Source organism: Palaemon carinicauda, chromosome 2 (genome assembly GCF_036898095.1).
Source record: "Palaemon carinicauda isolate YSFRI2023 chromosome 2, ASM3689809v2, whole genome shotgun sequence".
Lineage (NCBI taxonomy): Eukaryota > Metazoa > Arthropoda > Malacostraca > Decapoda > Palaemonidae > Palaemon > Palaemon carinicauda.
Genome location: NC_090726.1, coordinates 29,159,920 through 29,169,919, shown reverse-complemented (window position 1 = coordinate 29,169,919; position 10,000 = coordinate 29,159,920). Strand labels below are relative to the sequence as shown.

The 10,000-nt window shown below is 33.6% G+C and overlaps 1 protein-coding gene across 1 annotated transcript in view; it reads left to right on the top strand.

Moving 5' to 3' along the window:
• LOC137615853 (nematocyst expressed protein 3-like) overlaps nt 1-7,748 on the top strand; it is an 8,279-nt gene extending 531 nt beyond the window's left edge. Inside the window, exon 2 of the mRNA XM_068345545.1 lies at nt 6,680-7,748. Within this exon, the coding sequence (XP_068201646.1) occupies nt 6,680-7,615 (936 nt within the window). The 3' untranslated portion in view covers nt 7,616-7,748. The remainder of the gene's footprint in view (nt 1-6,679) is intronic.
• The last annotated feature ends 2,252 nt before the right edge of the window (nt 7,749-10,000 follow it).

Here is a 10,000-nt window from a genome sequence, read left to right as displayed (position 1 = left end):
AGTTTCTAACGGATTTGGAGTCTTTACGATTTAAATTTTCTAAATTGAGATTTTATTATATAAGTAAAAAACCATAACTAAGGGTTTCATAACGTTTTGCAACTGAGAGTTTGAATTCTTAGTCAAATACATAAATTTGAAAATTATCTAGAATCAGTTTTATAAAAAAATCAATTAAACCAAATGTCATAAACCTAACAAAAATCATAACAAATAAGACTGACACAGCTATTAGCTGTAAAGTCCTTCCTTAGTGCAAACGGATAACTGTTTAGATGCACCTTGAAGCTTAAATATTCCAAAGTATTTTCTGCATTGGGTCTAAGAATATAAAAATTACAATCAAAAGTGTTTTTTCATTTGTTTTTCGATAAATTAATGCATTTAATTTTAGCTTTCACATAATAATCATCTTATTATCGTAAGGTGTAAAAGTTTGGAAAAAAGCATATGGAATAAATGAATCCATCTATGAAACTTACTGGGATCTAAATCGTAATTTTCTCTTCTCTTTGATATAGATAGTTTTCAAACAAGAATACTTTCCTTATTTCTAAATTCATAGCCACTGCAACACTATCTTAGAAAAAACACACCAATCAATCAATTAAATATTCCATATGGATAAAATTTAAAGTGGTTTTTCTTGAGTGTTTTTCACATAATTACTGCATTTATCTTTAATTATCACGTAACAATTATTTCATGATTGTAATGTGTCAAAAGTTTGGATGAAATGCACATGAAATGAATGAATCCATCTTTTCAACCTACTATAGTCCATTTCTCTTAGCGAGTCATATTTGCACCGACTCGCAGCGGTCCCCTTTTAGCTCGGAAAAGTTTCCTGATCGCTGATTGGTTGGACAAGATAATTCTAACCAATCAGCGACCAGGAAACTTTGCACCGATTCGCAGCGGTGCCCTTTTAGCTCGGAAAAGTTTCCTGATCGCTGATTGGTTGGACAAGATAATTCTAACCAATCAGCGATCAGGAAACTTTTCCGAGCTAAAAGGGCACCCTTGCGAGTCGGTGCAAATATGACTCGCTAAAAGAAATGGACTATAGGAGCTAAAGTGATTTTTTTTCTACTTTTTCATATTAATAGTTTTCAAACACCAAAACTTCTCCTGTTTCCATATTCATAGCCACTGCAACACTATCTTAGAAGAAACGTCAATTAATCAATAGGTCACTCATTCAGTGTCTATATATATGAGATCTAATTTTAACATTGTTACTGATCTTGAAATATTCTAAATTAATTATTCATTGCTTCTCTTGCAGTGTATTTGTTCTCTTATTTTCTTTCCTCATTGGGCTATTTTTCCCTGTTGGATCTGTTTGGCTTATAGTATCCTGCCTTAGGGTTGTATCTTAGCTATTAATAATAATAATAATAATAATAATAATAATAATAATTGCATATATATATATATATATATATATATATATATATATATATATATATCTTTAACATGAATAATTTCCTTTAACGGAAATTATCGAAATTACAACATAAATTTAAAAAATGGTAAAATAAACCGAGGAGTAATTACACTTTTAAGATAAACCGAGGTGTCTTCAAAGTGGTGTTCGTGAGCCGTCACGCGATTTTGAAATCGCGCCGTCACTTTCGCACTTGCGGTAACGCGCGGCGCCATTTAAGAATTGAAAGCTCGGGGGAAAGCATTAGATACCTGCTCTGCTTTACTGGTAATGATGATGATCGAATTAATGCGCAATGAGAGTATTGCCTAATGCGTGCGTCATTACGGATATGTTTACACAATAGTATTACGAGTTTGTTCTGTGAATAGGAGGTATTTTAGTTGTCTGCACTATTAAAAAATTGCCCTATAAAAACAGTAAAAATTCTGGAATAAATGTTGCCAGGCATTTACCCTTTTAAAGACATATGTATTAACGTAAAGGAGTGATATTACGGTCACTAACCCTTGAAGGATGATAAAAAGTAGGGTAAAAATTACGGTTGCCCGTATTTTACTGAAATACGGATGAAAACAGTTTATTTCTACGGAGAATTTCCGATTAAAATTACGGCTTTTTTAACAGTGTATTTACTTTTCGTATTTGATTGCTTTTTAAATCAAGTTTTACCTCTATTACCATCTTAATAACAAGTTGATTTAGATATTGTCTAAAAAAAAAAAAAGAAAAAGAAAAAAAAAACACTTATGTATTTACGTGTATAGGTGATTGTGTTTATGTTCATCTTTATTAAACGTAATATACATACTAAGAATGACAGTAAAATTAAACAAATCGTAATTAAAAATTAATCGTGTTTGTTGTCTTGAAAGTAAACAAAATTAATTCACCGTTCTAGTATTAATATATGCATATATATTATCTTTCTGTTGAATTTATTAGAATTAAGATGATAACAATAAAAATCAGCAAAAGATAACAAAAGACGTTCAATAACTTTAATGATAACACGAAAAGTTAGCATTCGCATTCAATAGCTTGTGAATGATAACAAGGAACATTTGTATTTTCATTCAATAGCTTATAAAAGATAAGAAGAAACGTTTGCAGTCTCATTCAATTGCTTTTGAATGCTAACAAGCCAAGTTTGCCGCCTTGTCCAATAACTTGTTAAAAAAAAAAAAAAAAAAAAAAAAAAAAAAAAAAAAAAAACCTTGCAGTCTAATTCAATAGTTTGTGAATGACAACAAGAAAAGTTTGTATTTTCATTCAATAACTATTGAATGCTAACAAGATATGTTCGCATACTGATTTAATTGTTCTTAACTGCTAGCAAGAAAAGTTTTCAGTCTTATTTCATAGCTTGTTTATGATAGCAATGAAAAGTTCCATTCTCATTCAATAGCTTATGTATGATAAACAAGCAAAATCCGCGTTCTCATTCAATAGGGCTTAAATAAATCAATTAAAGAGGCTTTAACTATATATAAAACTATATACATTGGTGAATCAAATTAAAACTAAAAGAACCAATATTTGGGTTACTAATCAGAATGAATTATTACAAACGTTAAAGATACGTAATTATATAGTCAAACAGAAATAACTAAAAGAACAAATATTTATGCTGCTAATTAGAATAAATACCGTTAAATTAAATGGCTTATGTTTATATAAAAATGCTATTGAATGTAATCATACTGGAAATATTGTAATTGTAAAAAGTGTGATTTAACGTTTTAAATAAAAAGATGGGAAAAAAAGATTGAATAAATGATTACAAACGATAAAGATGCTCAGATATATAACTGAAAAGGAATTTCGCCGGCTGGAAATGAAAAGATGAGTGTTAGTGACAAATTTGAGCAGAGAACCTCCCGGCCACAAGCTTTCACTGCTGCCGTCTGTTGGATTCTCGAGACTTGAAAAGTATAATCACTTGGTCAATCTGTATTCATCTCTTGTCTGTCAGATGTTACATCTCTTTTATGTGTATGTGTGTGAATCATTTATGTCTTGGTGTACACTTAACTGTTCCTCCTTTACTTAATCCAGATGGCTAGCACTCACTGTCCACAGGAGAAGGCAAATATTTTGGCTGATTTGTTTGACAGTAAGCAGGGCAATGAGAGACTTGATCTTCCAAATTTCTGTTATTCTGAAGTTAAACTAACTGATGTAGCTTTTCTGCCCCGGGAATTTAAAAGTCTTATATTAGACTTTGATGTTTATGGAGGTGTAGACCAAATCGGTACTTTTCCTTTTTTTTAGCTCATAGGTTATGTCATTTTTCATAGGCTAGCAAGATGAGGTTCTTTTTGTACTTTTTGGAGAATTGACAATGTCACCCCCCTTAGGTAAATGTGTTTGTGGTAGCTCTAGCACTGCTGATTAACGCATAACTTCCATTGTCCTCTTATGATCTAAAAATCTTTGAACGTCTTTTGACAAAACGTGTAACCAGATATGCTGAAGGCAATCATTAGTTTCCTAGTTTGCAACTTGGCTTTCTTAAAGGCCTTGGAGCACGTAATGCCCTTCTTTAAATCTTCAATGCTGTACTAATCCCTTGATTGCGGCCAGGAAGTTCGTATAATTAGTCTTGACTTTAGTGTTGCCTTTGACCGTGTTAATCATGTGGCCCTTATCTTCAAACTCAAGCTTGTGAGTAGGTGGGTCTTTTCTTGCATCATTATTGAATTTTTAAGTAATAAATTACAAAGAGTTGTTGTTGACTGGCATTATAGTGACTACAGGAGTTTAATGTCTGGTGTTCCACAAGGTAGTGTTTTCAGCCCATTAATTTCTATAATGAGTGGTTTGACCTGGAAAACAAGTTAGTACCATATGCAGATGTTGCTACTCTGCATCAATTTCATCTCCTGAATGTATCAGATGTAGCATATGTCTTTATTCTTCCATTTTCCCATATTTTGACCATATTCCTCCAGTCTGGTCTTAGTCTGTTGACTCTTATCTTAATTTGTGGGACAAAAACTTAAGGTCTTAAATTTTCTATTCCTGATCTAGATGTTAATCTCTGGCACCGTCATCCAACTTCATTTAGTTCCTCCTGCATGTTGCATAAGATTATTCATGATTCTGACCATTCTTTGCATTCAGATCTTCCCAAAATGTACCGTCTTCTATGTAGTAATAGGTATACAATTAATTCTGACAGTCTTTCCTTCTCCATCACGACGCTCAATCCTTTACATTATTGTAGAAGTCTTATTCCAGCTGTGATCAGATAGTGTAATGATCTCCCTAATCTGGTAGTTAAATCGATGAAAGTTTAGAAGTTCAAACTAGTGCCAAATGTTCTCCTATTCAACAGGTTGACATGAATCTCATTTCATAATTTGTATGTGACTTATCTACTTACCATTGACGTATTTCATAACCGTTGTTTCTCTGTTTCCTCTTCGCATTGGTCTGCCTTCCTTATCGGAGCCCTTGAACTTGTAGTATTTTGCTCTACCAATCAGAGTTGTAGCTTGGCTGGTAGTCATAATAATTGTGAAAGGTTTCAGTTATTCATTTCTCCAACTATTCACTACTGCTGTAATCGACAGTTGTGATTTAACAACCAGGCACATTATTCACTGCATAGGTCAACTTGTATATAGTAGGTATTCAAGGAAATAAGGCCATGTCATTCCTTTCTATGTCCGAAATTTAATTCGAATTTGGGCCTCTGTTATGCGGGCCATGCGTAAAACAGTTTTGTAATGGGGAGCAGAGAGAGAGAGAGAGAGAGAGAGAGAGAGAGAGAGAGAGAGAGAGAGAGAGAGAGAGAGAGAGATTTACAGGGTGTTACAAGGAGTTACAAGGATTATGGATGTCTCAAAGACTTTTTAGTCCCTCCGCGGAGACTCCATTTGCTCTATGGTAGAGAGAGAGAGAGAGAGAGAGAGAGAGAGAGAGAGAGAGAGAGAGAGAGAGAGGAAGGCATTGTCACATCCGATCTTTTAGAAAATTGCGGTCCATCATTGACAAAGGGCAGCGAAAGCTAAACAGTATAATTCCCTTTTCCAACGGCTACGTGCTGAGCGTTAAATTGTATGGTTGAACTATGTTGGCTTTTCATTTTATGGTTAAGCCGTACCTCCAGCAACCATAAAACAACGTTTTTTTCCCATAGAAATAATAATTGCGCCCACCATAGATCTCGCTGACATAGAAAGCCTTAATTTCACTGACGTCTGCCTAACCAAATGTTCCCTCAAAAACGTGTTTGTGGGAGTGTTCTTTACATGTTGCATTCCTTCAAAGAAGATTTTTTTACTTGAGAGAGAGAGAGAGAGAGAGAGAGAGAGAGAGAGAGAGAGAGAGAGAGAGAGAGAGAGAGAGAGAGAGAGAGAGAGAACATTGAAACTAACTAGTTGATTTATTGATAATTATGAAAAGATCAAATCGTAGATATTCCTAGCAGCATTTTAACCTTCAATAACAAAACGTTGAAATAATTGTTTTGCTTCGGTTTCCCTTGTCTCTTGCCAAAGAGGGGAGGGCGTCTGCTTTTGTTGTCATCAAACTGGCCAAGAGGAAGTGGTTTTGTTGCCTTTCTTTTTGACCTCAGTATGAAAGCTCTTCTCTTTTACCATAGTTGAAATATTAACAAAGATTGATAAAGTTGTTAGGGTCTTGATGTAGAATTCTTTAAATTTAATGTTTCATTATGTTCATCTAAAAGACATGGGATTTTTATGTAGCTTTGAAATCCAATGAAATTTCCTTTAACTCAAAGATTTTTTTATTCTTTCATATTCGTCTAGGTTTTCTTTTAATAAAGTTTTGTGGAGTTTTGTTTAGATTCAATCTGTTAATGTCATGATCCCCTTGATATTTAAGATTTCTCAATCCTAATGGTTCATATTCATTTATGGTTGTAATGATAATGTCAATAATAATACATATATCACTAAAGATTTTGAAAACTACTACAAAAAGCCCAGTCACTCCTAATGAGTAAAACATGTAAGTAATGATTTGAAAATTTGTATCAATGACGTATCTATATAATTTAATATGTAAACAGTATAGCTAAAAGAAACCATCTTAATTAATAATGAATAAAAGAGACCCATTAATGAATTAGATTCTACATTCCTAAGAAAATAAGGTATTTTCTAGACTTCCTTTTGCCCAATAGTTGATAAGAGTAATTGGATTAAAGGATGATTTTAATTATTCTTCTTGCTACATTCCATTCCTTAACACCAGGTACCCCCGAAATATGCATATGCGTATGACGTCAATGATGATTACCAAAAGCTCAAGTTCGACAAGCAGGAGAGTCGTGATGGCTATAAGACGGAGGGCCAGTATACTGTTGACCTCCCTGACGGCCGAAAGCAGATTGTTACCTACACAGACAACGGAGACGGACTCTTCGCTGAAGTTAAGTATGAAGGCGATATTGTTCTAGGCCCATACCGTCCTCCCAGCTACCCAGCTCCCCCTCCCCCTCCAACTTACCCAAGGGCGCCATACTTCCCTGCTTATCAACCTCCTCCAGTCTACCCAAGATATCCTTCTTACCCAGCTCCTCCTGCAGCAGAAGAACCTGCTGAAGCAGAAGTGAAGGCTAACGCCCTTGTTGAGGATAGTGCACCAATTCAAGAGGTTGCCCCTGTAGAGGAGTCTGCTCCAATTATTGAAGAACCAGCTGCTGTTGAAGAAGTAGCTCCAGTTGTTGAAGAACCAGCTCCTGCTGAAGAAGCTGCCCCTGCAGAAGAAGTTGCACCAGTAGAGGAAGCTGCACCAGTAGAGGAAGCTGCACCAGTAGAAGAAGCTGCCCCAGTAGAAGCTGCACCGGTAGAAGAAGATGCACCGGCAGAAGAAGCCCCTGCAGAGGTTGCCTATGTAGAAGAAGTTTCTCCTGCAGAAGCTGCTCCAGCAGAGGAAGTTAAACTTGCTGCATTGGAAGAGGCTCCAACTGTCGTAGAATTACCTCCAGCAGAAGAGGTAGCTCCTGTTGAAGTACCTCCACCGTCTGAAGAACCTTTGCCACCTGCTCCTCCTGCCGAAGAACCAGTGGCCCCTGGAACAGAGGGGTCTGTTCCTGCTGTCCAAGAGGAATTGACTCTCATCAGAGAAGCCCTGGACATTGATTTCCTCGTTGAAGACACCACAAATGCGGCTGCGCTTGCGCTTTAAGCGCAGAGTAGGCCTACTCAGGGAAAAATATGAGGAGACTTAACATGGAAAGTTAAGATTTAAGTTATGAAATGGCCCTTTTCTTGGAAGCTATTTTATGATAGATAGAATTATCTTAATATTCATCTTCATTTTACACTAATACCTAGTGGTTCATATCTAACTTTTTTTTCTCATCATCATTCTTGTCTCCTAACAGCTATGATTCTCTCTCTTGTGAAAATAGCTAGAGTGAAAAGGGCATTTTGTGATCGTTCAAGTATACATAATTTTTTCAGATGTAGAAGAGAAATGATTGTTAGGTCTTCGACATCACGCTAAGAACCACCGACATCCATAATTTCATCTAATTTCTGAATATGAATTCATGACCGGTTGCTCTGTTTCATCAAACATGCTAAATACTTTCATGATATCACCCTTAATGATACTAAATTCTAATCTATTATATCTTCGTTAAACATATACCCTTCCATTTGTAAAGCCTTCATCAACTGCTGATTTTTTTTTCTTTATTTTTGCTTAAGACAAACTAAATTTTTAGCTTATAAACATTGTTTATGCTAAATTCGTACTCTCCACCCTCTGGTAGGGCAAGGATGTTTTTACGATTAACTTTTCTAAATGCAAATACCTTTTCTCAAATGTCCCATGACTTATTTCACAAGCCCATAGAAAATGACTCAACTTCCCCCCTCATAACACATTTCTGTATGTTGCCATTACAAATTCTCATTTATTTTTTGATATGTAGAATTGTCAAACAATGATAAATGTAAGGAAAATAAGGTTAATTTATAACAAGCTACAAAACTAAAGTTCAATTAACATCAACCATAAAAATTAACAAAAACTGTGATAGTAAAGTACTAGACCCTCAACAAAGATCTGTACTTTATAATGCATATTTTTATGGCAAAATCATTCATAATATATAAAACTTTATAGACTTTTTAGTCAAATCCACAATTTTCATGTCTCTCATAACCTAAAGATCACCATAAACTATGGCATTCCAGTTTTGGGTGCCAACATAATAAGTGACTTTGAGGTCACAAGTAATTTTGCTCAAAGAGGAGATCCTCTCTATTGTTCTCCCAATCTCTTCCAAAACAAACCTTCATAACCCTTGAAAGTACTTTTTTTTTTGAATGATAATAAGCTCCATCTTCCCTTGATTTTCACATCTATTATGAAGTATTACTTTTTGTAACTATTCAACATTTCTAACTTATTTTATGCTATTTTTTATAATAAAGATTTTGAGTTTACCAAGCTGTGTATTTATTCATCCGAAAAATTTGATAGTATTGGCTGTATTTATTTTATGTATTTTTTTTTACAGAATATGCAAAGGGTCCCTTGCAGATAATACTGGCAGACTTGCTTAATTGTTCTGACGAATTTTTCAGATTTTCTTAGTTTTTGGTTTTGAATAATATTCAGATGAAAATTCAGAATTACATAACACCTATATAGACACACATATTTATATATATATATATATATATATATATATATATATATATATACACACATATACATATACTGTATATACATATATATATATATATATATATATACATATACATATAAATATACATACATACATATATATATATATATATATATATATATATATATACACATATACATATATATATATATATATATATATATATATATATATATATATATACATATACATATATATATATATATATATATATATATATATATATATGCCTAATGATAATATAGATCTCGATAGCTCTGCAAATAGATGGAGAGGAGGAATTGGGTTTAATAGCCTCTTACTCAGAAAATAATTGAAAAACCATAAGTTCATATCCTTCTAAGGATGTAAACTTAAGGGGCAAATGGTTTATGTCAAAGAATATTATGAGTGAATATAGTAATTTAAGAAAATAGGGAGCAAAGATAGAAAGATAACATTGATAAAATATAAAATAGGAAGATTAAGAAGAAGGTGAAAGAAAGGAGTGAATAATGAACAACGCAGATGATCGAAGATACATTGACAAGACTCGAAACTTCTTTCTATCATGAGATAAGAAATGCATCTTTATCGATGGGTTGGAGTCAACGACTGATAGAAAAGTGTTTGTTTATTGGCTGCTATATAACAACAACAACAACAACAACGACAACAACAACAACCACAATAACAATAACAACACCAACAACAACATCAATAATATCATAAGGAACCAAAATACATAACAAAACAACATTAGAATCTCTGATATTAGAAGAATAAAAATTAAAAACTGTAGCATTATAAACAACAACAGTAGCAATAACATTATTGTGAACAGAAATGACTATTATCAAAGGTTAGACAATAAAGGAATGAATGATGAA